Here is a 24,833-nt window from a genome sequence, read left to right on the forward strand (position 1 = left end):
TTTTTCAGCATAAAATATGCTGTCTATTTTACAGTTAATTTATGTACTATTACTGGTAATTAAGGCTACTCTCAGTACTGTAAGGTTGTAGTCACAGGATCATGATGTAGAAGTCACAGAATAGGGCAGAAGTAACCCTCAGTTGTCATCTTCTTCTGCCTGTCTAATGGTAAAAAGAATAATCAAGTATAACTATATTGTTAGCAAAAAATTCTAATTCTAACCTATTCTAAAAATTTCCAGGGCTGGAGATTTCCTGGTAAACTATTCCAGTGCTTTACCTTGATTAACCTTACTGACATTTTCCCATTGATTGACCTGAATCACTACTGCAGAAAATTAGTTTACTTCTGATTTTTTCTGCTGATGATATGGGCTCACATAAGAGATGATGGTGTTCTTTAAGGTCTTTAGAGAAGGCTATTCTGTCTCTCAGCTCAAGATAAAATAAACCCAAACCAATTCCTGTAAATCTTCCCCACTGATTAAGTTTTCTAGACTTGTAATCTTTCTTCATGCTTTCCTTAAAACTTTCAGTGAGGCCCATATTTTTCTTGCAGTGCAGTATCCGTAACTGGACACAATACTCCAACTGAGACTCTACCAGCCCTGAAAGAAAAATAACTTCACATATTTATTTAGTAGGCTATAATCCTCTGTATTCACATCTCTGTGGTCTTTGCCCTTCTCACAGGAAGATGGCATTGTTGACTTATGTATAGCTTGTGATCCATGACAACTCTCAGACCTTTCTCTATGGAACTGTCACTGACACAACTGTTATCCATTCTGTAGATATATACTGTTTATTTATATGTAATTTGTAGAACCTACCACTTATTCTTACTGAATTGCATCCTGTTTTACAGACCGTATCCATGTGAATTTGTCAAGTCCGGTTTGGATTCTAATCCTGCTCTGCAAAATACTTGCAGACTCACACAGACAGGTGCTGTATGCACTAATACAGGTACTCTCTATCCAATGAGTTAAAAGCCTTTTAGTTTGGAAGTCATCCTGACAGATCTTTAATTATAGGGCTATTTTTCTATAGGGTTTGTTTGTGCCACAAAATTCATGTATGTTATGCTGAGTGTTGCTTGGCAACTCCCTACACCACTTTCCATGCTGAAATTAGGTAAGGAGCACTTTTTGTGGATATGCACAGAATCTGTGTTGCAACAACAGACACGGTGTTACTTCAACCACTACGTACTAAAAACTATTTCAGAAAAGAAATTCAGAATCTGCTTTCCAAAGATTCATTCATTCTTTCCAAAGACCTGATAGAAGTACTCCAGCTAAAGGCAAAAGTAACTTCCTCAAATTGCTGGTCCCTGGCTTGTGATCAGCTGGAAAGAACGAATCACAGAGCAAGACTTTGCAAAGCTGTCTTCATTAATTTGCTGGTTGGTTAGACTTTTGAATACCGGTTTTGGAAAGCACAAAAAAATTCTACTTGGTTAAACTAAAAATTTAGCAGTTCTTGTAATCGAGATGTTAGTAATCATAGAACGGCTTAGGTTGGAAGAGACCTTAAAGATTGTTGAGTTTCAACCCCCTTCCATGGGCAGGGACAGTTTCCACTAGACCAGGGTGCTCAAAGTCCCGTCCAACCCGGCCTTGAACACTTCCAAGGATGGGGCATCCACAACTTCCCTGGGCAATCTGTTCTAGTGCCTCAACCACCTTCACAGTAAAGAATTTCTCCCTAATAACTAATCGAAATCTTTCAGTTTAAAGCCATTCCCCCTTGTCCTGTCACTGCATGCTCTGGTAAAACGTCACTCTCCAGCTCTCTTGTAGCCCCATTTAGGTAATGGAAGTTGCTCTAAGGTCTTCCCAGAGCATCCTCCTCTCCAGGCTGAACAACCCCAAATGTTTCAGTTTGTCTTTGCAGGAGAGGTGCTCCAGCCCTCTGCAGAGTATCATCTGCAGTGTAGCAGCTGCAACTTTAAAGCCAAAATTGACAAAAGCATGTGGGCCATGGCAGACACACTGCTTTACATCATGGAGTCATAAAGACTAAGTTCATTAACAGCTATCAATACACACATCTGAGAACAACTGAATGAGCAAAACATATCCTTAGGTGCACCACAAATTGTTAGAAATTTGTAAAGGCACAGCTCAAAGCCCTCTGAGAAGAATGTATGATTCTTTTACAGAAGTTCACACATTTGAATTTTTGTTTGTGTCTTTGGATTGGATAATGCCTCTTCTCTCACCTTTTCTTCTTCTTGCTTTACCAGGTCATCAGGTGATGAAGAGGCTAATTTGCCACGGTTTTCTTTGGCAGAAGGCAGAGCTTTTCCTGATCTTTTTCTGTCAGACTTATCTTTTTTTCCTGGAGCTGGTGTAATAGGAGTAACTGTTGTCGGAATTACGGTTGGAAGATGAACAGAAGGGATGCTCAGAATTCTTGCTAAGACAGGACATGTTTCATTACCTAAGGAAGGGAAAAGCAATATTTTTAATGTAATTAAGTTTCATAAATGTAGATGGCCACATTTTATTTTTTTTTAAAATTTTATACACTAAATTTTACCTTAGAAATAATAATCTCAGTGGGGGAGTTTATTATTTCAGATAGAGGGACTGAGTATATAAGAGTATTTAGAAAATCTTCCCATAGACTGATGACTTATTAGCCTAAGAGAGAAAGGCATCTTGAAAAGAGAAAAGACATCTTGAAACTATTGCTTCCCACAAGTTGTCACTTGGTCGTCACCTCAAAAATATAAAAATACGATTTTAAAATTCTCTTTTACCTCCAGAATACTTAGAAGTGGAGACATTCTGAATGTAGTATCTAGTAAATGATCACTGTATTATGCTTTATCACAGGCTGAACCAGCACAGACTGACTCTAGCAACTTTGTACTACATAGGTCTACCTTCCTATAATTATTCAGAAATATTCTAATGATCTAGCCTTGATAAGACTCTTGCAATTCTTAAAGCCAAGCATTAGGACAGCCTGCTAGGCATGTCAACAGGAAGTAGTCATGTTGCCTTTCAAAACAATTTCTTGAAAATAAAATAAATACAAACTTAGGTTTTCTGTAATTATTTCAACACACTGACACTTTCCTTTCATAGAAATTTTACCTATGCCTTTACTCTGGTTGCCCCCAAAAATGAGAACATGCTGTCTGAGGGTAACAATGAAAAAGAGTCTCAGTCTTAAGACTGAGATAAAGTGTCTTTAGAAATCTTGGGAGAGATGTAAAATTCCAGAGGACTGCCTGTTAGGGAAGGCTTCCCTCCTTTTATACACACATTCACATGTCTAGGACTTGGAATTGTACTCTCATAATTTTGTCAAGACACAAAGAACAAGTGCAGAGGTTCTATAGTACCCGGAATCAAAAGCAGGTGCTCAAGCAGTCCCAAATTCATAAAGAGACAAGGAGATTATTTCTAACATAAATGTAAGGTGATCCAAAGTTAACTTTTGATAATGCTGGAGAAAACAAAGAATAATTCAAAACTTGAAGAAATATTACATTTCCCCAGAAATAAAAAAAAGTTGCATAAAGCTGAGAAACAACTCGAGGCCTTTTGTCACCTTAGCTTCCCTGAAAGGAAGATGAAATAGATAAAGTGTGAAAAACAGTAAGAAAAATGAGAATTAGAGAGTTTCCAGAAAATTATTTCGGTACTGCAGGGAAAAAGAGTAATTTGCACACAATTTAACAGATCACTGGAGAGAAACTACAGATTCCATGGTATACCATTCTGCATTAGGGATGGATGGCATATGAGAATCATCTAAGAGAGTATTTCTGGTCAGAATTATTCTGAGCACCTAGGATACAAAGACCCACGGGAATTTGGCATAAGCAAATGATCATAGAAAAACTGCAAGCAATCAAAGAATGCCAGTTAGCAGTGCTCTAAAGCTCAACATGGCAAGGATTATTCTAATGTGGAATAGGATGGTTATGGTGAATGTGAAAAAGCCTAAACAGCACAGCTGATATGTAGGTGTTTAATTAGACATGTCTCTCTTTTATGCCAAAAATCCAAGTTTTTGCAGTCCACTATTGGGAATGCTCTTTTGGCCCAAGTCTAAAAAGCCTTTTTTTTTTAGTATTTAATTTGTAAAATATATTTGAACAATTAAAAATGAGTGTAGGGTTTAATGGTTTACCATAGTCCACACAAAGATGCATTCAATTAAATGTTTTCATATTTTAAGAGCTGAAAAATGCTGGAATTATTTTCTGATCAGAGAAGGCTTTCACTTTTATCCATAAGATGGTTTCAGTGGCCTTTCAAATGGAAACAAAAAGCTCTTGGTAAAAGCAGACGCTGTTTTCACTGTGGTTTTCTGAAGCAATTGCTTCCAGTTGGTGAATGTGTTTATTGAAAGGCTGAGAGAAATCCTTCATTATGTCTGCACAACTGTAATATAAAGTCCAACTCCTCAAGTAAAATGGAAGTTCCATAATCACCTATATAAGTTTACAAAAATATTATTTCTTGGAAAACCAAGAAGACTCCTCATCAAATCACATTTTCATTGGCTCAAATTAATTGGCTGATTTTGCTGGGCTACTTAATAACAATACTTGCACTGCTCTGTTTTCACAGTAAGCAGAAAAGCTAGGAGACCTCCCTCCATCTTGAAAATTGAATCATAGAATATTCTTGACAATGTAATCTCATTTTGAGCCTTGCTGAAAATTCCCTACCATGTAGTAACAGCTGCTGAGAAAGGCAGAATTGCATGCAACAAATTATTGGGTTAAGGAGTGTATGAAGGAAAAAAAAAAGGAAAAAAAAATTCCCCATATGGTTCTCAAATATCCTCTTCTATTTGCTTACTTTACCTGCTGCCTCCCCTGTAGGTCCATAATAGCTCAGGGACAGCTGGATTCCATTTTCCAAGGTGGCTGAAAAAGATCCAAACTTGCTCACAGCTTTCTTCTGATTTTTCAGTTCTCCTTAAAAAAAAAAAAAAAAAAAAAAATTAAAGATAGCAACACATACCAGAACCACCTGACCTGTAAACCAACGGCTGGTGTGAAAAGTGGAACCTCCATGAGGATGACTAACCTAAATAGACTAAACAGGGCAGGGAAACCAACATTCCATTCATAGGGTACTATATAATAGTCAGTTTTGTGCAATATACCTGTGGGTTTTTATCCAGAAATAGCATTCTAATTAGCTGGGTGTGTAAAAACAGGTTTAATAGCAACAACTAGTGAAAAGTCTTATTGAATTTAAGAAGCAAAAGAACCTAGTTCTGGAGTTATGGGTCCTTGTTTCTTGACTGACAAGAATGTGAAACTGCCCATTTCTTTTGTATGTGGCCTATGCTCTAACAAAAATCACTGTTTCTCAGATGTCATAGGGACAGGACAGGACTTTGATTATCCCCAAAGGTCCCTTCCAACTCAGGATATTCTATGATTCTCTATGTGGGTACTTGGAGGAGAGAGTAAAAGAAAGGACAAAAAGTGGAGAAATTAAATCTAAAGACATGTCTGGGATTTGTAAAATTGGATCAGGAGTCAAACTCACAAAAGGTGCAAATCAAGGTGTCATGTGATGAGTATGTCATGGTGTAAACCACATGAACTAGGCAAGACACACCTCCCAGACACTGGGTCCTACCTTGCCTCTACTCCAGCTGCTCCTGCCTTAAAGAAATGTTCTGTTGGTACGAGGAAAACTTGGCATTTCCCATATGGGGAACAGCTGCTTAAAACTGTGAGGAGTAGCAGAGAAGACTACAAAAGAAGATGAAGGCAGGCCTAGCCATCTACCAATCTCATCAACATGGGACACATCCTGAGACCCTGTCTGCTTCTATTTCTTGTCTGTCATTGCAATGCTTATTGCTGAATACCACCTGCAGGATGTGGTTTTGGAATTTTGACAGCTTTACAAGTTTACCATTGTACCATCCAGCCACTGTCAAGTATCAGAATGGATTGATTCTTGTCTTCCCTACTGCCTTTCTATAAGGTATTCTTGTTTACATGGCAGGAAAGCCTCTCACTTGTGCCCAGAGAATACAACTTGTCTCAGATACTCACACACTGGTGATTGCCAGTACTGTCTGGCAGACCCCAGAATGACACAGGTCAGCTTTCAGAACAGCAGACAAAAAAAATCTCATCTGTGGAAGGGATGCAAATTTTCTATTCAGACAACCCACAATTACATCGCTGGTGGCTGCTGAATCCAAGGGCAGAAGCAAGAGCAGGATGCTTTCCAACACTGATGAAGATTAAAAGAGCTAATATGTCTAAGTTACCTTTTTTTACTCCTCAAATTGGTGACAGAAATTCCATAATACTTTTGGCAAACATATACACAAGTTATTACAAACTGGCTTCCTTCTTGGAAACACTCTCACCTGGGTTCAGAAAGGATTTGGATTCAATGCTTTCTGAATGCTAACAAATGTCAACCAACAGAGCAGCTGCTGGACTGCAGAAAGATCTGTTTTCACAGCAAAGGTCTTGAGGAGGCACTAATGCTATGGTCATCTGACCCACAAAAGGAGATCCACTCCAAAAGGGGAAATCTTCCCTCTCAAGGGCAGGTATTTACACAATGGTCACAATGGACAGGATTCAGTTTTCATCTTCTTAGGCTTTCTCAGGCCACTTTAAGATCTGAATGAGTCCTCCATGAAAGAAGAAAATTATTTTCTTAAAGAATGGTAACTCTTCATTCCATCCTTGCTTTGGAAGAGAGACTGGTTTGCACCTGTTGACCTGCACTGTGCTTCTACATCTTGCTAAGATCTCTCTATACAGTGCTCAAGTCAGCCAACTGGATTTTTATTTCATTTTATGGAACACTGAATTTTCTTACTCTCTGCCATTAGTAACAATTTATTTTCTGTTAATTGATAAGTTATGCATCCAATTATTAAATATGTTAAACTATTAATTCTTTATATCAGTGACATCAATCCACTGACCTGATCTAATTTGCTGTTCTTCATTAATTTCTTGTTCTTCAGCTTCTTTAAAGTTTTTCTTGGGGTCAGTGATATGAATGAAGAAATTGTGGTTGTCTTTTATTACTTTCACCTTTATCAAAGTTGGACCTGTAAAGCAATGGAATACTCTTATTGCTCCCACTTATTTGCACCCAAATAAACTCTGCATGTGCAACTTTAAAGCACTCAGAAAAAGACAATTGCTCATAACTCGACTGAATCAGGTAGTAGAAGACCAAGATAGCAAAACTAAGTTTATCTGCGTTTAGGCTAAATATTCAAAACCTTCCCAATAATTAGATCTGAGAGGCTGCAGAAGAATCTGTTGCTTAGATATAATGATTGCATTTGACTGGAAAAATAATTTGAACGTTCTTGAAATATCATGCATCCGTTGCCATTGAACAAATAAAAACAAACTGATTTTTCTGCATTTCTAGTTTTCTGGTACTTCATTTATCTATCAACTGTTAACATATGTGTAAATGTAAAGATTAGTAGTGATAGAGGCTAATACGGAATTTCTTTAACTGAATTTTTACTGCTGAGACATGAAAAAGCATTTATGGATTAAGAAACTATCCCATCAGTTAGTACTGAGTCAAAACAAAACATAAAGAAATAAAGAATCACTTTTTACAAACTCTATCTTCTCTACTTGAATCTGTCCTCCATCGGATGGGAAAAGGTATTGATTGGTTCCTGATACTTGAATGACATTGTCCCCTGTATTGTAGCCATGAAACTGGAAAAAAACAAGTTTTAAATTATCTTTAAATGAGCAAGGCAGAACCCATGAAAGAGGCAAATGAAGGACAGATCATCAGGATCACACTGTACTTCTCAACATCTTTTGCTTAGATATTTAACTAATGTAATAAAAACATGAGAAAATATCTAGTATGCTATTGTTATATCCAAATAATTTCTCAGTTGTTAACTGAAGTAACTTGTTACATGTGAAAACCATCATGGAAACGGAAGAGTAGCAAGTAGACCGGTGGGTTAACATACAGTATGAGAGAAAGAAAAGTTCTGGTCACATACAAAGAGACAACTTACTATGCCATGGGATCACATAAAGGGTAGGTAAAGATTCAGCTTTCTACCCTCTAGAATTCCTCTACCCTTTGGAATTCAGATACTGTAAATCTAATTAGATTGCTATGCCTTCCAAAGTGCCACAAGATGGCAAAAATTATGTGAGCATACTCAAATAAGCTCAGACTGAAATGTCATCTATTTCTGAGTCTGAAGTCTGTACTTAAGCAAATTTAGACTAAATTATACCGATTATATGCAAGCTTTGGATGCAAGACAGACTCTGCAAATATAAGGCGGTGCAAACTGCTCAAAAACTGAACAAAACTAGCGAGGAGCTCCCTCTGTTAGTGCAACAGGCAGAAAAAGGGGAGCTGCTGTCTCCATTGAACCGTCTAGACATGAGTTCCTGGGATTGTTAGGGACATGAAGCACAATTACAGTTTAGATTTCATGTGCCTTAATCTTCAAGAGTGAGCTGAGCTCTACGTTTCCCATTGTGCACATGCCAATGGAGTTACTTTCTGATATATGGGAAAAATCCGTATTTCAGATTAGGGCACTTCAAGAATGTGGATTTGGAAAGAGCAAATGTAAGAAACAGTGATTTCCAGTCAAAACTTCAACTAGGTCTAGCAGTGCCCTGATATGGAAGATGGGACAAGTTCTTTTGTTCCCCTTTCCTATCCTCTCCCACAAAAATCACAACATGATCAATTTATGTTTGTGTTCATGTCATATTACACTAAAAAATAAAATTAAATCATCTGTAGGTGTAGGGTAACCTTGAACATCAAAACCTACTTTCCAAAACTTTTAGAAAACGATCTGCTGCTAAAACAACAGAGGTAACCAGGCTCAATTAGGCTTAATTTGCTCTGAACTCAAAATTCACAATAGATAATAGCTTTGCTGTAATCTTGACTCTGTATATAGTTAGCACTTTTCTAATGTGGTATAATAATACAACTCCTTACCTTATAAACTTTCCCAGAACATGGGTCTGGAATGCTATGATCCTCCTCAAGTTCAGAGGCTTTTGCTGACTCATTTTGAGACTTCTCTTCGGAAGGCTTTTTGCTGGAATCTTTACTTTCTTTATCTTTTATCTCCTGTCTTTTCTTTTGACTTTTCAAAGATTCTTCCATTTGTTGTTTTTCTTCCTTTTGTTTCCCTTCTTCCTCTCGTAATCGGTCCTGCTCCATCTTCCAAGCCTACATTCAATATCAGGAATTAAACAGACCGTGTTTATCTTTGTACTACAAGATATTTCATACGTGCATGCTGAAAAAAGTAGAAGCAAACAAAACCAAAGCAATCAAAGTTCTAAGCTGTGTTTCCAAATGTGTCAAAGTCTTACAATATTATGCACCAAATTTTGGATAAAATTACTGATTCATTCAATCTACAATGGCAGCCATTGTTGACCACAGGAGATGAATCAGGTGATTATTCATATCTTACACAATCAGTCATAGGAGAATGACTTTGTTGTATACTTTTCCACAATGTTTATCACCAAACCACAATGCATCACTGATGTTGGTTTATTCCCCAAATGCAACTGTGAGATAAAACAATTTAAATTTTTTACAGAAAGAGGAATCAATGCCAAAATAATCAGCTTGCATCAGGAAGACATTTGAGATTTTCTGGAGTATATAGGGTTTTGTGTCACTTTATAGTCTAAACATACCAAAGCAGAGGCATTTCTGGGGAAGAAATGGCAAGCATTGAGAGTTACAAGTCAGGTGTTAGTCTTGCTTGAGCTGTGACACTTAACACCATTTCCTATCTACATTCCATATCAGGACTGGAATTGCACAGCATTACACACTGTGAGAAAGATGAGACATACTATGTCTGTGAGGAGCCAAAAAAAAGCAGGAGAGTACAACATAAATAAAGCTAGAGTTGTGCATATTAATGGATAGTGTCAATGCTAAGACCTAAACAACTGCGGGCTTAATTCCTACCTCAGCCAGAAACTTCAAGTCAACTAATCTGTAGTGAATGGTCATGGACTAAATCTATGAAATAGGATTCTCTGATTTCAGGGAACTCTGAGGTACCATATTTACATTCCCTAATTTCAAAGAGCTGTAGACAGTGAAAGTAGAGTTGGGTAAAGAAGTATTTCCATGGATTTCATCTTTTCATATCTTTACAATCAGAAAACTTCAGTAAATAGTAGGATATTATCCATAACTTTCATTTCCTAGTATTGCAACTATAAATTGCTTTGGAATGCCTAATCTAACTCCAAATAGTCTTCCCTTAAGAAAACAACATAACTCACAACCAATAAGGAATAAATTAAAGAAAATAACATACACAAAAAATAACAAAGAGCAGAAAAAATAAGACGACTCAGTCAAGCCAATATAAGAACAAAAGCTTACCTTCTGAAGAAAGCAGTGCTAGTTAGTCCATTTCAGAAAGATACATATTTTTGCCTCACCTTTAGAGAACCTTCTCTGATAATGGGACATCCTTCATTCTTGCATTGAGACTCTGTTACATTCTCAGGTCCGGATGTGCTGCCTTTGAAAAGGGAAAGGGAGAATAAGCAAAGTTATAAATATAGGAAAATGGAATAATTTTTAAAAATGGGAAAAAAAAAGATGCACAAGTAAATAAAAATGTATCTTTAAAAATAGTAAAAGCATAACAGTACAATAAAGCAAACCTTAAATATTTTTAGAAATAAAATAGAAAGTCTGTTTAGGTTAGAAGAAATTTACCTGACTATGAATATTGCTTGATTCTCATAACTGGGGACCAAATACACTAAACAATATATCAACAGATGTAAAGACTAGCTCTCTGCTTCTCGCTGTTGAAGGCTTTGCTCCAGCAATTTGTTTGTTTTTCAACTGAGCCAGAACAAGCTCAATACCAGAGTCATAGATATTGTAACCTTTAGGATAAAAAAACCCAAATAAATGCTATCTGAACCTTCAAACTTTCACTAAAGAAACACTCACCATATCACTTGTTTACTATTATGGCTTTATAGCATTTATGACTTTTGAAAAGAGTATCTTCTATGAGTGTAATTTTACACTATGCTTGGATACCCCATATTTACCCTAGAAAAGATAATTTAAAATACACGATCAGAAACTTCTAGTTAAATTACTTTGTATGTAGAAATTGCAGTGTCAGTGAAATTGAAAACACCTAAGGACACTGTTGCCCATCTGCATGTGCCAGCTAGAGGTGATTATGTCCTTTCAGCAAGTGAACTACTCTATGACTCATATCTGTCATGAAGCACCGCATGGGCAAGATTCAATCTAGCTCCTGTGACAGCTAGATATGTACAAATTATGATTTAGTAGTCATAACAGTACTTTTAGTTTCCAAACTATAATCAGAGGTGTTAACTGGGCTGAGGAGGAGCGTTTCTATTTTTGTAAATGCTAACTGCTAGTCCTGGGAGGTTTCAAAGTGCATTCTCAAAAAGGTGAAAAAGCAAAGGTTAAACATAAGCAAATCATTGTTAATACCATTTAAATACAAAAGTAGACAATTTTGACAAAAGTTATTTTTTGTCAGTGGGGGTTTTCAGATTCTGCTGCCTGCTGAACACTTGCTGTATGAACTGCTTACAATTTTCACTACCCAAAATGTTGCTTGTAATTCAAGTTTGCTCAGCAGTCTTGTCGATTCAAGTTTCCAGTTTTAGCCTCTAGCCCACAGCTTCTAACATCCAGCTTGTATCCTGCCCTTTAAAAAGGAATTTTCCTGAACCATGATGCCAACTTTAACTACTGCTCACCTCCTTCATATGTTCAGTCATCTGAACAGATTCATATTTATACATAATCCTTAATCTCATTAGTTAAACACAGCTACTGAAAATGTAAATTGATACTAAAGGTCTCAGTTTTCAGAACAGAGAAAGATGCAGAATATATAAATATATACATTTAATTAATTCCAAAACACGTTTATGCCTAGGTAGGTGACAAAACAAGGTCATCCTATGAAAAAACACATGCAATTCTGCTCTGAACAAATTTGTGTTTCAGCACTTAGAGTGAAAAACTAAGAGCGAAAAACTAATTTCCTAGAATACAATAAAAAGATACCCACTTTTGGCTTTCTTACTAAAGTCAGTTTTTTTGACAGCACAGGCAGACAGTCCAAGAGGGCCCTCTGTCATGGCTTTTTCCAATTTAAAAGACTATTTCCTTACCCATCTTCTCTTTTTGGTATTTTGCTTCTTCCTCTTTCACCCAGTCTTTAATTGAGTTGGCCACCACCTCAAGATAGCTCCTGAAAAGCAGAATATGCCTCTATTTAATATAACACAGATTTCACTAATATGATTTCAGGTCAAACAAGATCACTTGGCTTCTCTTCTGTTTCTTATACAAGTATTTTTCTACAATCTTTGACACAAGGCTTGTATTTGACACGGTTTCTCTCAGTTTTTACAGGAACTGGTACGTTTGCCCAGCTGGTATTTGCTTAGCACTTGTTATACTTGGAATTTTGGTTATCCTTTCTGCAAAGAGACATAAGAAACTTGTATGCCAAAGAACACCTGCTCCTAAAGAAAAATCCAGGAAATCAGAAAACTTCAAGACATTCAGTTTCAAAAAGGTTCATCCTCACTGTTTTACCACTGAATAACTTATTTTATTAGTTGCTCTTGATTGATGTTAATTTTTAGAATATGCTTCATTTGTTTGTTCAGAAACTGAAGTGTTATTGTATGTAATGTCAAGCTCTTTATCAGTGTGGCAAGAAAGGTGTTTGGAAATTGTCATCCCAATCTAGATTCAAGAATCAGCGTACCATAACCTGTCATAAATTAAGAATACTCACAGTTAACAATTAAACTGAAGTGAGAACTGAATGAAGAACTATCCAGAGTTTGAAGCTGGCATCTGCAGTTGCATTGTCTCCTTTTCCTAAGGTGTCTGAAATGACTGCTAAAGTAGCTCACTCTAAACAACTGCTTTCAAGAAAGAAGGAAGCCTGGGAATCTTATATGCAGTTGCCACTCAATCCCTCATTCAGACTGTTATCACAATTCTTTAAAGTAAACTTCTTCCTATGTGCAAAGTTCAGAGGAGCTTTTGAAGAATGCATCAGATTCAGTTGCTGTGTCTTCATGATATTTTGTATTTACAAGTTCAAGATGATTCAATTGTATTCAAAAACTCTATATGGAGTAGAGGCTTTTGGGTACGAACATGTAGAAAACACAATCAATTCTTGACCTCATGACAGTTTTAAAGTTCTTACTGCAGCAGTATGTCCAAGATATTTAATATGTAGGCCATGTACACATGCTGGATTATACAGTTCATGTACAGCTTCAGGAAACACAAGTCTCTCCCACTTGTGCAACTTTGGGAGTTGCTTTGGGAAACTTGCATGTTGATCATGTATACACACAGTAGGGAGAAGGTTATTCTGCTTGTATCTGAAGAAAAGTGTACAAGCTATAAAAACCCATGGTGTTGAAAACAAAAGGCAAAACTAGTCTGGAACATAGAGTTGCCAGTACTGGAATAACTTGAAGATGAATATATGTTATAAATAAAAAAGAGATTATTCATGTGGAAAATATTTTAGGCCAATGAAATAGTCATTCAAAGTCTAAAATACACATTCTATTAATACGTATTCTGATGTCACTACTGCCAGTGTCTGACTCAGAAGCATTTCTCAGAAGGATTACTCTTTTCCAGTAACTTGTGTAATGTGTTTACTATGAAACTGTAAACAAATGTTATTAAGATTAACTTTGAGCAAAAGAATAGTTTTGATAATGCCTGAATTGATTTGGCTTCCTAATAGAGTGGCCACTTATCCTTATTTTAACCAGAGTTAAAAGTTTTATATACACAGTTATCACTGCAGGTACATGTGTGCATGCCTTTGGACTCCTTACTCTGTAGCATCATTAGATTTCACACACAGTCTCCTGCTGCCTACCCTTTAAACAGTATAATTTCTGAATTTTTGGATGTTCTACATGAACTACAGGACATGATATCCACAAAGAATAAGGAAGGTATCTGGGATGTCCAGGAGCAAAAGCTGCTGCAATGTCAGAAATTTAATTTTCTCTTTGCATGAGAACTTGCTGTAACAAGACTCACTGTAAACAAAATGCAATTATTCTGTGATTCTGTGATTATCAGATAACAGAATTATATTCCAGACAGCAACTATGAAACTGATGCCATGAAGATTTTTGCCTTTTCTTTTATACCCCTGTTATACCTTTTTACAGCTTCTGTATTCCTAGTGCTTTTTGCCTACATTCTTGGACTTGTTTGTTAAGCTAAGAGACTAAACATTTTAGAAGCTTTGTAGCTAGGGATCAGTGTGCCCCAGACCCCAGGGGTCCTCTCCAGAACATATTCTGTAAACCAAGATAGAACCATCCAGGGGAAGGTTCCTTGGGGAGGGGGGGCTCACTTGAGCCTCTCATTGGGGAATCTTTGATAGATATGCTAATTAGTAAAGCCTATAATGTTATACCCAATGTTGGGGGGGACGGAGAGGAGGAGAGACACAGAGACACAGGGAAAGACTCGGCGGGGTACATCTCGATGCATATGACCTGGACGTGTACACCTAAGGATCCTTAAGAATAAATACCAAGGTAAAATCCCTTTTCCCCTTCTAACCGTGTATGCCTCTTGATTTTAAGACCAGAAAAAGGCATCAAAACAACACTACAAAGATGGTTTGTGGTCTATAAGATGTCACAATAAAGAAGTAACAAGTAAACACAGACAGAGAACTGCTATCAGAGAGATGGTCAAGCACCACATCTGTTGTGCATTTGCAATTCTTCTGTGATGAAAGTGTGATTCTTAAAGATAAAGATACCAAAAATTAGAATGATAGTAATTTAAATAAAATATTAATCAATAAATTGTTACTAAACTCATCAGGAGTCAGTTATTTCATACAAAGGTAAAACCAAGTAATACTACCTCTTAATTAATAAGTAGAGCTTGTGCCCGTTTCTAGCAAGTCAGCAGGATCTGGAAGCTAATTGCAGGCAACAGCTTGAAGCACTCCAGGTATTTAATGAGTGTCTTCCACAGAAGTGTTATGTTGCTTGGAAACACACACTAGCAAATCTTTATGATACTTTGTCTGGAAATCTGAAATGATCTTTAGCAATAAGGCTGAATAAGGTCTGAAATGTGCTGATTATTTTGCAGAGTATAGGCAGGTACCAATGCCACATAACAGAACCAAAAGAGGACCTGTAGCTCTTTGAAAATTCTAAGTAGCATATATAGCAGTGATGTTGAATATGTCTAGGAAACAAGAGCAAAGCCAAAGTGTCTTGTTAGCATTCATGGCATTTTCTTTAGGAGCTCCTTGCTGCTCTTTCACCAGAACCTGGTGAAATGTCACTGGATAAAGAAGGCGTGCCCCAAGCAGAAGTTATCTTTAATGTCTAAACCTTGTTTCCAGTGGATGTGGAAGAGTAAGAAGGAGAAAGCACACAGCTGTTTAATCCTCAACTAAATTATAAGGCATCTATCAGATAAAATGCATGATTTTTCCTTTGGATGCAAAATTAGCAACTTTTCTTTTGCAGGTATCAAGAGCCTTTCCCATTTCTCAGTTGGTCTTGAACTATTCCAGTGAATGCCCTTTCAAGGTGACCAGCCAATCTGTAGTTCTACAACCCCACAGATGAACAGTTGTTGTTTCAGGGAGAAATGCTTCCTGAGGAAGTCTGCTACCTCCCTCTGCTTCTACACCATCAATATGCTGTTGGGACAAGGCGTTAGTCAGTGTATGCAAACACCAGGTGGCATGTTAGATGCACTGGGGTGTGTGACCTCCTCTCTGGTATTTGTTCCAAAAGTGTCTCCCATGGGTCTCATGTCATATGTGTCAACCCTGCCCAGACAACTCAAATACACCAGGCAGCTAAACTGGCATCAACTGTTTACGTTTAAGAAGCTTGAATTAGGCTTTTAAAGTGCAGTGTCAAAAAAAGAGTGTAAGAATGGCTGGCAGAGTGAGGAGATCTGGGTACCAACAGACTTCTGTGTAACAGACCTTGAGACCACTGACTCTCTTCTTGGGTCTATCTGAATGCAAGACCCAGCTTTACTTGAACATACCATCTTTCACTTATCTTTTGGGGAAGATTTTAGTTGCTATATAAATGCAAAACCACTGACCAGACATTTAATGGATCTGCCCAACAAAACACAAACCAGCCAGCATTTTCTCCAAGGAACTTTGAATTTCTGCTGGTAAATCTCTTGTGACTCTGGTCCTAGTCACTGCTAATCACAATAGCCTCTTTTCATGGCAAATAATTTAATTCCAAGTGCCTGAAAAGCTGAGCTGTACCTACACAGAGTTCCTTGACTGAGAGCAAATATACAAAATACAATACAAAATACAGGTTCAGGTAGGCACATTTTGCCTATTTAGTATTCAAATCTGTTCAAATCTATAGGTGCCAACAAAAGTCTACTATAAAAAATTTCCACAATCTGATAAATGAGGCACTACACTTAGAAAGGGATACAGACAAATGGTGGGGGAGAAGGTGTTTTTATACTGGATATTTTGCTTGAAATTCTATTTGATAAATCTAATTAATCCATAGAGCACCAGAGCGACATTTCCCACTGAATCACTACACCTGTGTATATATAGTTGAAAAACTTGGTTAGGTATATACTTAGATTTTTTTTAACACCCTTCACCTAAAATGTCCCCAGTACAATTTTCTTCATGTGGCATTCCTAATATGATTTTGTATGTTTGTGTGCATTATTTACATTTTTATATTTGGTGATAAAGAGCTACACATTGCATTGTTCTCACTCAGGAAAGTTCAGCAGAATTCTTTTCATATAGCACTGTTTTTGACCTTGCTTTATGAGAAAGCATAACTTGCTTTCTCATAAATGTGCCACACAGCCATGTCTTAATTTCAAAGTTTTGCCCTAAGCACACCCATGCAGTCTTTAATGGAAAATGACTGTGAATGAAACAGGGAAGATAAAATCAATTACCTGAATCCAACATTAGAGTGCAGGGCAATATCCCAAGTATCTTGGCACAGACGATATTGATTCATAGGATTGTGAAAAATCATTAGTAAAGAGTTATCTTGGGTATGATAAAAGGAATCAATGCATCTATATTCTTGGGATGCTGCATGAAGAACCTGAAAAGGAAAGAAATAGAAGTACATTCTCCCTGCAGACAGTAGCATGTGTGCAGAGGCTACACAGCACAGCTTTGAGCAACAGGTGCTCAAGAATTCCATTCTCCTACAAGATGTACTCAAAGCATTTGGATTCCAGCAACCTGAATTGTTCAGGTGGGTGGAAATTGAAACTGCACTGCTATTCATGTTGAGAAGAGGTACCAACTATGCTGCACCTTTTGACTGACCATGAATAAAAAAGTTCAGCTACATAAAAACTAAATAAATTAAAATATTAAACAAATACTTAGACAAGGTTAAAAACTAAAATACGTAAATAAATAGTAAATAAACCCAGAATTATCATATACCAGATAAAAAGAAAACTAATTTACTTTTTTTTTATCTCAGTTGAGTTTACTTGGTATTCAACTTGCTATACTATGACTTGCACATCCCTGAGATTTACTGTGATCTATATTATTCCGCTCTGCTTTGCACTGCCCCATCGTTTTCAATATTTACATTACCTGCAGGTTGAAACCGATTTTATAGCAATAGGTGGAAGAAAGTCTTCTTTTAAACTATTATTTTTCAGAACAATGCAACTGAAGCTTCTAGAAGAATCTGTTCCATGATCTTCCCAGGAACAGAGGTGAGGCTGATTATGCTCGTAGATCCTAGGGTCCTCCTTTCTACCCTTTTTAAAGATGTGTACAATGTTTCCCTTTATCCAGTCATCTGGGACCTCACCTAACTGCCAAGACTTTTTGTACAAAAGGTTATTTCCTGTTGCAATAAAATGCTATTTTCTACTACTTCTATTTTCCACTACTTCTATTTTCCATCAGTATCTTTTTGCTAGACTCAGTAATTATTGACAGTTGAAGTAGTATTAGCTATTTATGTTGCATACAAAGGGATTCCCCATGTAGCGAAATCCATGACCAGACTTTAAAATTCTCACACTAATGTGGTGCTGCAAACATCCAAGCAGCACTTCCTTCACCCATGTACAGCGCGTGTCAGGATCAAATAAGAATTACAGCCTATGAAGCTCAAGGCAGCACAGGAACTAACAATCCCAAGAGGACACCTCCCAACTCAAGACAACTACACTTGAACTTATCTTTCACATTTTGGTCTTTCTGCAAGGTAAGTTTTAGTTTTTAGCCTGCAAGATTTCTACAAATGATGCTTTTAGCCCTTAAAGGGTGAAGTACTGTGACAACCAAATTTTCTGTTTGCCCATAAAACATACACTGCATAGGCATTTGCAAAGTATGTTTTCACATATGCTGCACTGAGTTCCAAAACTGCCACAGAGGATCACCCCTAAGGGCAAGGTGGATTTGTCTCCACCACACTTTTAGCTAAGAGACTTGCTGCCAAATAGGACAGCTCCAGTTTGGCCAAACGAGGAAACAAAAACCCATTACAAACTGAATTTAACATAAAGAACTGAAAAGTAGCTAAAGCACAATGAATTTTGGTAAATATGAAAGAGATAAAACTGAATCAACTATCTAGCAGAAAAATATCCTGAACTCCACTACTAATTCTTTATATAGCCTTCTGAGGGGTGACTGTAGGTATGAGGTTGTCAGTTCACAGATACCTGACGAAGAACATGTGGTTGAAAATGCTCTTCCAGACTCCAGTCTGTCAAGCAACGCCTCTGTGTCTTTTTTATTGCTTCTAAACTTTGTTCTAGGCCATAGGTTTCCGGACTCACCTCAAAATACAACAAACCAAAATAATGAATATGAACATTTCAGCATCAGTTGTATTAAATTGACTGTAATCTTGTTGGATTAATAGAGAGCACCCCATGTCGCATCACAGTTAACTGCATAATGATGCATATGTGCAGACCCATATGGCACTGTTTAATAAGAAATACAATTACCCCCAAGGGGTTTTGGGTTAGGACTTTTTATGACAAAATAATCTAAACACTTTCATTATTAGCTTATATGATTTTGAGTTCTGTAAGCAATTATTAGTATTCAAACATGTCCTATGATGTAATTTTAAAATTGCTGTGTTTATTATGGGATGTGTGGCAGACAGGTGATTCTGAAGATGCCAAACTACACAGTTTACTAGTGTGACACAATTTGACAATTTCCTTTAAACTTTCTTGCTTGTATTTGACCCCTGGTATTCAGCAAAACCAGCACAGAATTATAATTAGCAGCTTCATTGAAACCCTTCACCTTGGAATTCAAAGAAAGTGATTTCACAGTGCTTAAATGTTATGTCAGTATTTGCCAAACATCACAAAATTAATATTTGCATGCAGAATTGCAAAGGAATCCCCAGTAACATATCCTGGCAGTATCTTCTGTTGTCTCATGTAAAGCCTAGTTGACTCCATTTCTCACACTTGCCATATCAGAAGCAAGAAGATCCAATTCTTCATTCAAAAGAGGATCAACCACAACATCTTCCTCATCATCTTCGTCACTTATTTCTGAATACTCTGGAAATCGAAAGCAGAATTTAAAGAATTGTTCCAGAAATTTCAGCCCTACTAAGGTTGGACTAATGCAATTTCCTTAGTCTCCCTGATGAGATCAACATCAATTTGAAGCATCCTTTCATCACACTTGTCCTATAAATACATGATCAGATCTGCTATACTTCTATACTAAAAGAGCACATCAAAACCCAGTGAGAGCAAGTGCCAGATCATTAAATAAAATTTTTAAAAAAAGGGAAGAAGAACACTTCATAAAACCCACTCAAATCATCCTTTCTATCTGACCCATGCTGGCCCACTAAAAATAGTCTCAGAAATATCCTCTGGACTCATAAACAAAGAACCCTTTTTCTTCATACTTTAACAAGCAGTCCTTTGCACAGATGACATTAACATAAAAGGCAAAATCAATTGTTTTGATATTTTCACACATTTTTGACAAACACAAATTTTATAGTTTAAATTAACTTGGTTGATAGAGATCCATAAGCTACTGACAGAATATTGCTTCTCCTGAGGTTCTGACCAGTCATTCCATTGTTACAATGAGCACCTGATATGAGCAGCATCACATGAGGACTTTAACTTCTATATTCTCTTAATTTTTAAAAAATAATTTCCTTTTAATAGAATTATTTATTCCCTAAGTTAGGGCAGAGGTCACTAGTATTTGATCAAAATTCACATGTACAAGAAAATTACTCTTTCAGGCGGAAAAGACAGCGCAAAGTATTTGCTTGTAAGTGTCTTATAATGAGCTCAGCTTCCAGACATACATCTTTAGGCTCTGCTTCTCTTGGAAATTACCCCTGTTTACTGACTGCCTTTAGAAGATTGAAGAAACCTGAAAGAAATGTTTTATCTTCCTGGCATTTCATTTTGTGCTGCAGAAGTGCTGAAATGTTGTTATGCCTGTAACTGCAATATTTAATATCATGACTAGTATAAAAGCAAAATAAACTAACATCCAAAAATGTTCCCAAGATTCAGAAGAAAAGCAGATAAGCAGGACTCATTTTTGTCTGCTCCAGCCTTCTAAGGAAAGGATCCCATCTAATCTGCTCGCTTAGACATCTCTATTAGGAAAGCATGGACAACATCACAAAGTACTGCATCCAGCTCTGGGGTCCTCTGCACGGGGAACACATGGATCTGTTGAAGTGGGTCCAGAGTAGGGCCAATGAAGGTAATTAGAGGGATGGAGAACCTCTCTTGTGAAGACAGGCTCAGAGAGTTCAGTCTGCAGAAGAGAAGGCTCTGGGAAGCTCTTCTTATTGTGGCCTTGGGAGAGACTTTCTAGTAGGACTTGTAGTCATAGGAAAAGGAGTAGCGGTTTTAAAGGAAAGAAGAATAGATTCAGACTAGATATAAGGAAGAATTTTTCATAATGAGGGTGGTGAAACACTGGAACAGGTTTCCCAGAAAGGTGGTGGATGCTCCACCCCTGGAAGCACTGGAGGTCAGATTGGACTCTGAGAAACCTGATCTGGCTGAAAATGTCCCTGCTTATTGCAGGGATGACAGGATAGATGACCTTTAGATGTCCCTGCCAACCTAAACAATGATTGTATGATCATGAACCTAAAGGTATAGTTGCTTAAACTGACCTAATTTCTACTTTTCTTGCCTCCTGAAGAAATAATCACTTGTTTATAATGTTGCTTTTTGGCCAACACATCTCCTTTAACCAGGCTAACAACTTTTCATTGTTAGAATCTGCAGGAGAAAATGTAGAACTTCAGAACATTCACTCTCCATCATCTGCAATTGTTAATGCTGCAGAACAAGACAGCTTTTGTCTTTATTCTAGTATTCCTACAGAGTTACTCAGTGTACAGGCTAGACAATACTTGAAAATTTGTTGACTTGTACAAGGAAGAAAAATCACATCCCTGCAATAGCAAATGATATAGTAAGACAAACAGTGGATTCAAATTCTTCAGGAGTAATGTAAACAGAAAGCTTTTTACCAGAGCCTCTTGGAGATTTCTCATTAAGCTTCCTTTCCATAAGGAAGAGTTGTCTCAGCTGTCTTGCAAACATGGCTGGATTATCCCAAGGGATATAAGACACTTCAGAATCACCTCCAACTCTAGATCCAGAGCTCTCCAGGAAACCAGAGTCACTCAGCTCAGTCAGCTTCAGGCTTTCAAAAGTAAACACTCTGAAGGCTCTTTCTACTTCAGCCCAACTCAGAAGTTCTAAAAAAGAATTACAATCATTAACTGAAAATGTCCTTACAGCTCAGCAGAAAATAAATACAAGACTATTTAAGTGTATTGTTCTTGGCAACTCTGCAAAAGCCAACAGCAATTTCCTTAACAGTACTGGATCAACTTATGTGGGCTACATTTTACACTGCATTCAAAGTTGAATGCTTCCAAATTGCAAAATGATATGCCTAAGTATTAATCCATCTTAAATGAAGTGGTTCCTACATCTGAATACCTTCTGGCTCATTAACTTTATAGAAATGATGTTGATTTTAAAATACTGGGTAGACTTTATCGGACCAGTTAGCAACTAGTTATTTTCAGTTCATGAAATGTTTCCATTATCTGTAACTTCTCAAACAAGTATCAATTTTTTTTCCTCTGCAGACAGAATTTTACACATAATTTAAACAGAAGCGAGGTGCAAAGACAATAATAAATCCTATTTATGCTTGTATGCATTGGTGTCCATATAACAGCGATAATCATGCCAAGCACTGAAGTTTAAGACAGGTAATACAATTCTCAAATCACATAGAAAATATCTTCAGTTTGAAATGTTTTCTCCTTAGGGTGGTTAAGCACCTAAACACGTATATCTTGAGACTGTTCAATCTCTCATCTTCTGTTCAAGTTAATCATCTTTTTTGATAAAAGCAAAGGCTTTACTAGCTAAGTTACCAGCTGGGAGAGTCTGGCAGTATGGTATGGTCCAGTGAAGACCATCAAATTCAATACCCACCAGGTGGAAGACTATAGCAATACTGAATACTTTAATGGCTTACTGTCCAAAATGAACATACCAACAACTAGAAACAACACAGCAAAGTGTAAATTAATCCAACACAAGGGACTTCAGGATGAAAGAGCTGGGAAAGTACCTTCAAATCCAGTGCCTTATATGATGACATAAATGTAACCAAAGGGATTTGGATGTTTATATTTCTTAATAACCTAGAGCAGACTTTTGATACTACCTAAGGGCATTTACATAGTCTTTGGGATTGTTTCCCAGTGTATGCCATGGTGACAAGCACACTCCAAGAAAAGGTAACTGCAGAAGTGATTATGGTTGGAGAAGTGAATGTATTCTTGATTTGATAAAGGGGCTGTTATAAAGTAGTTTCATTATTAACACCAACAGCTTACATAGAATACATTCTGAAAGCCATGTATTGTTCTACAAAAATTGTGTACCTAAGATACGTGTGCTTTACCTCCAAAAGGGTGTTGATAAATAAACACAGTTTACATCATTGTCTCTCAAAATGCATTCTACACTCTAGGTGCAAAATTGCAATTTTTACAGCTATTTTTTTCCTCAGAATTAGTAAGTGTTTGTATGTTTGCAAATATAAATAAATAAAGTAGTTCTAAGATAATTCCAGCTCTTAGTTATGCAATATTTAACACTCATACAGTTGTTTCCATTAACCATGAAACTGAGGTCTGAAGTCAGGGTTAAATTGTATAGTAGGCTATAATTATATATAAGCAAGAATGTGAAAATGGGAAATTCTGCAAAGGTTTTTTTGGCAGCTTAAAAATCTTGTCCCAAAATCCCTCCTATTTAATAGGCTCATCAACCAGAAATAGAAAGAATGGAAATTATATCAATGAAAATCCTTTTACCACTAGTACAATAATGCATGAGCTCGTGAAGTCTGGCCAAGCGTTTAGTGTTGTTTTCAGCTGAAGGAGGGGTGAAATGGATAAGTTCTGTAAGAGGCAGTTTATCCATCATTTCATGCTCAATCTTTTCTGGATTTAAGTTCTTCTGGACCTGGAACAAAAATCAAAGTACCAGAGTTAAAGTAAACTTTCACACTACTTTCCAAAAATTATATTTGAATAAAGAAGTCTTTCTACAGCAGAAGACATTAGCATGTGCTTAAGTCAGTTGGACTTAAACTTAAATTTGAACATGTGCTCACAGCGTGGTTTTGAATCATGGCATCAGATATTGTAGGCAGAAAAACATTAGACACATAAGAGAATGACTGACAGCATAATAACAGACATTTGTTAGAAGTTATTTGCCTGTGCCAGCTAGACTTAAAAACACAGAAATATGTACAGGTTAATTCAGACTGGCAGCAGGTACCTTCCACATATCTTTCAGATGGTCTGTGCTACTTCTCACAGTAATGAAATCCATAAACTTATTGATCAGTCTGCGATGAGAGACATCCCTATATATTCAAGGATTTATTTTTTCAGACTTAGTGGTATCTTTCAGCTTCACTCTTTTTAGTATTACACGCTTATGGTACCTTTTTCTTCAACTGCATATTCCAAATATTTTTCCACTACTCTTTCCTCAAACATTGTGCTGTATCCTGAATTTCCTCTTCAGCAAGTATATAAAACACATCAAGCATATGTCTGCTAAGAGCATCTCTCATGTTGATTAATCAGTCCTTCCTTCTGCTTGAATACATCCAATGTATCAAACTTGAGTTGTTTCTGAATAGTTTTAATCAATGGTTATCAAAGCATTCCCCAGATAATTTTTAATCCATGAAGCCAGGCAGACACACCTTAGCTGTGAAATCTAGAACTGTATTATCACTTGTATTATCTTCAGTGAATTTTTAAAGTTTAATGGTAAAACTACACCTTGTCTTTGGAAAAATTTGAGACATCCACAGAGGTTTTTTGGTTCAGAAAATCTGGGAACTGTTACTTTGCAATAATGCCAAACTATGCATCTCTGAACCTTTCTGCCTTTGTTAGCATTCGGCAGTGTTTTGGTTACACCCTATGCTCCAACTATTTAGACAACCTGAATACATTTCTTGTGTTCATTAACAACTGCTATGTAATTTTTTACACTTCTCTACATTTTAGTATTCAATCTAGTCTCCATGCTAGATCACCATGAACAAGTTAGCAGCTCATTTTCCCTAGTATCATCTATGTTTAACAGCAAATCAACAGCTCTGTAATATC

The 24,833-nt window shown here is 36.8% G+C and overlaps 1 protein-coding gene across 8 annotated transcripts in view; it reads right to left on the reverse strand.

The window, feature by feature from the left end:
• Nucleotides 1–24,833, reverse strand: part of SPAG17 (sperm associated antigen 17) — an 89,817-nt gene that overhangs the window by 26,414 nt on the left and 38,570 nt on the right. For 7 of the 8 annotated variants that reach the window (XM_039559779.1, XM_039559782.1, XM_039559770.1 and 4 more), the window contains exons 13-24: nucleotides 23,514–23,664; nucleotides 21,639–21,869; nucleotides 19,577–19,668; nucleotides 18,802–18,918; nucleotides 17,047–17,201; nucleotides 12,216–12,295; nucleotides 10,473–10,555; nucleotides 8,989–9,225; nucleotides 7,604–7,715; nucleotides 6,950–7,078; nucleotides 4,839–4,952; nucleotides 2,229–2,449 (exon numbers count right to left, since the gene is read on the reverse strand). In XM_039559779.1, coding sequence (XP_039415713.1) covers nucleotides 2,229–2,449; nucleotides 4,839–4,952; nucleotides 6,950–7,078; nucleotides 7,604–7,715; nucleotides 8,989–9,225; nucleotides 10,473–10,555; nucleotides 12,216–12,295; nucleotides 17,047–17,201; nucleotides 18,802–18,918; nucleotides 19,577–19,668; nucleotides 21,639–21,869; nucleotides 23,514–23,664 — 1,722 coding nt within the window. The remainder of the gene's footprint in view (nucleotides 1–2,228; nucleotides 2,450–4,838; nucleotides 4,953–6,949; nucleotides 7,079–7,603; nucleotides 7,716–8,988; nucleotides 9,226–10,472; nucleotides 10,556–12,215; nucleotides 12,296–17,046; nucleotides 17,202–18,801; nucleotides 18,919–19,576; nucleotides 19,669–21,638; nucleotides 21,870–23,513; nucleotides 23,665–24,833) is intronic. The other variant, XM_039559776.1, reaches the window with a different exon arrangement.

Source organism: Corvus cornix, chromosome 1 (genome assembly GCF_000738735.6).
Source record: "Corvus cornix cornix isolate S_Up_H32 chromosome 1, ASM73873v5, whole genome shotgun sequence".
Taxonomy (NCBI): domain Eukaryota; kingdom Metazoa; phylum Chordata; class Aves; order Passeriformes; family Corvidae; genus Corvus; species Corvus cornix.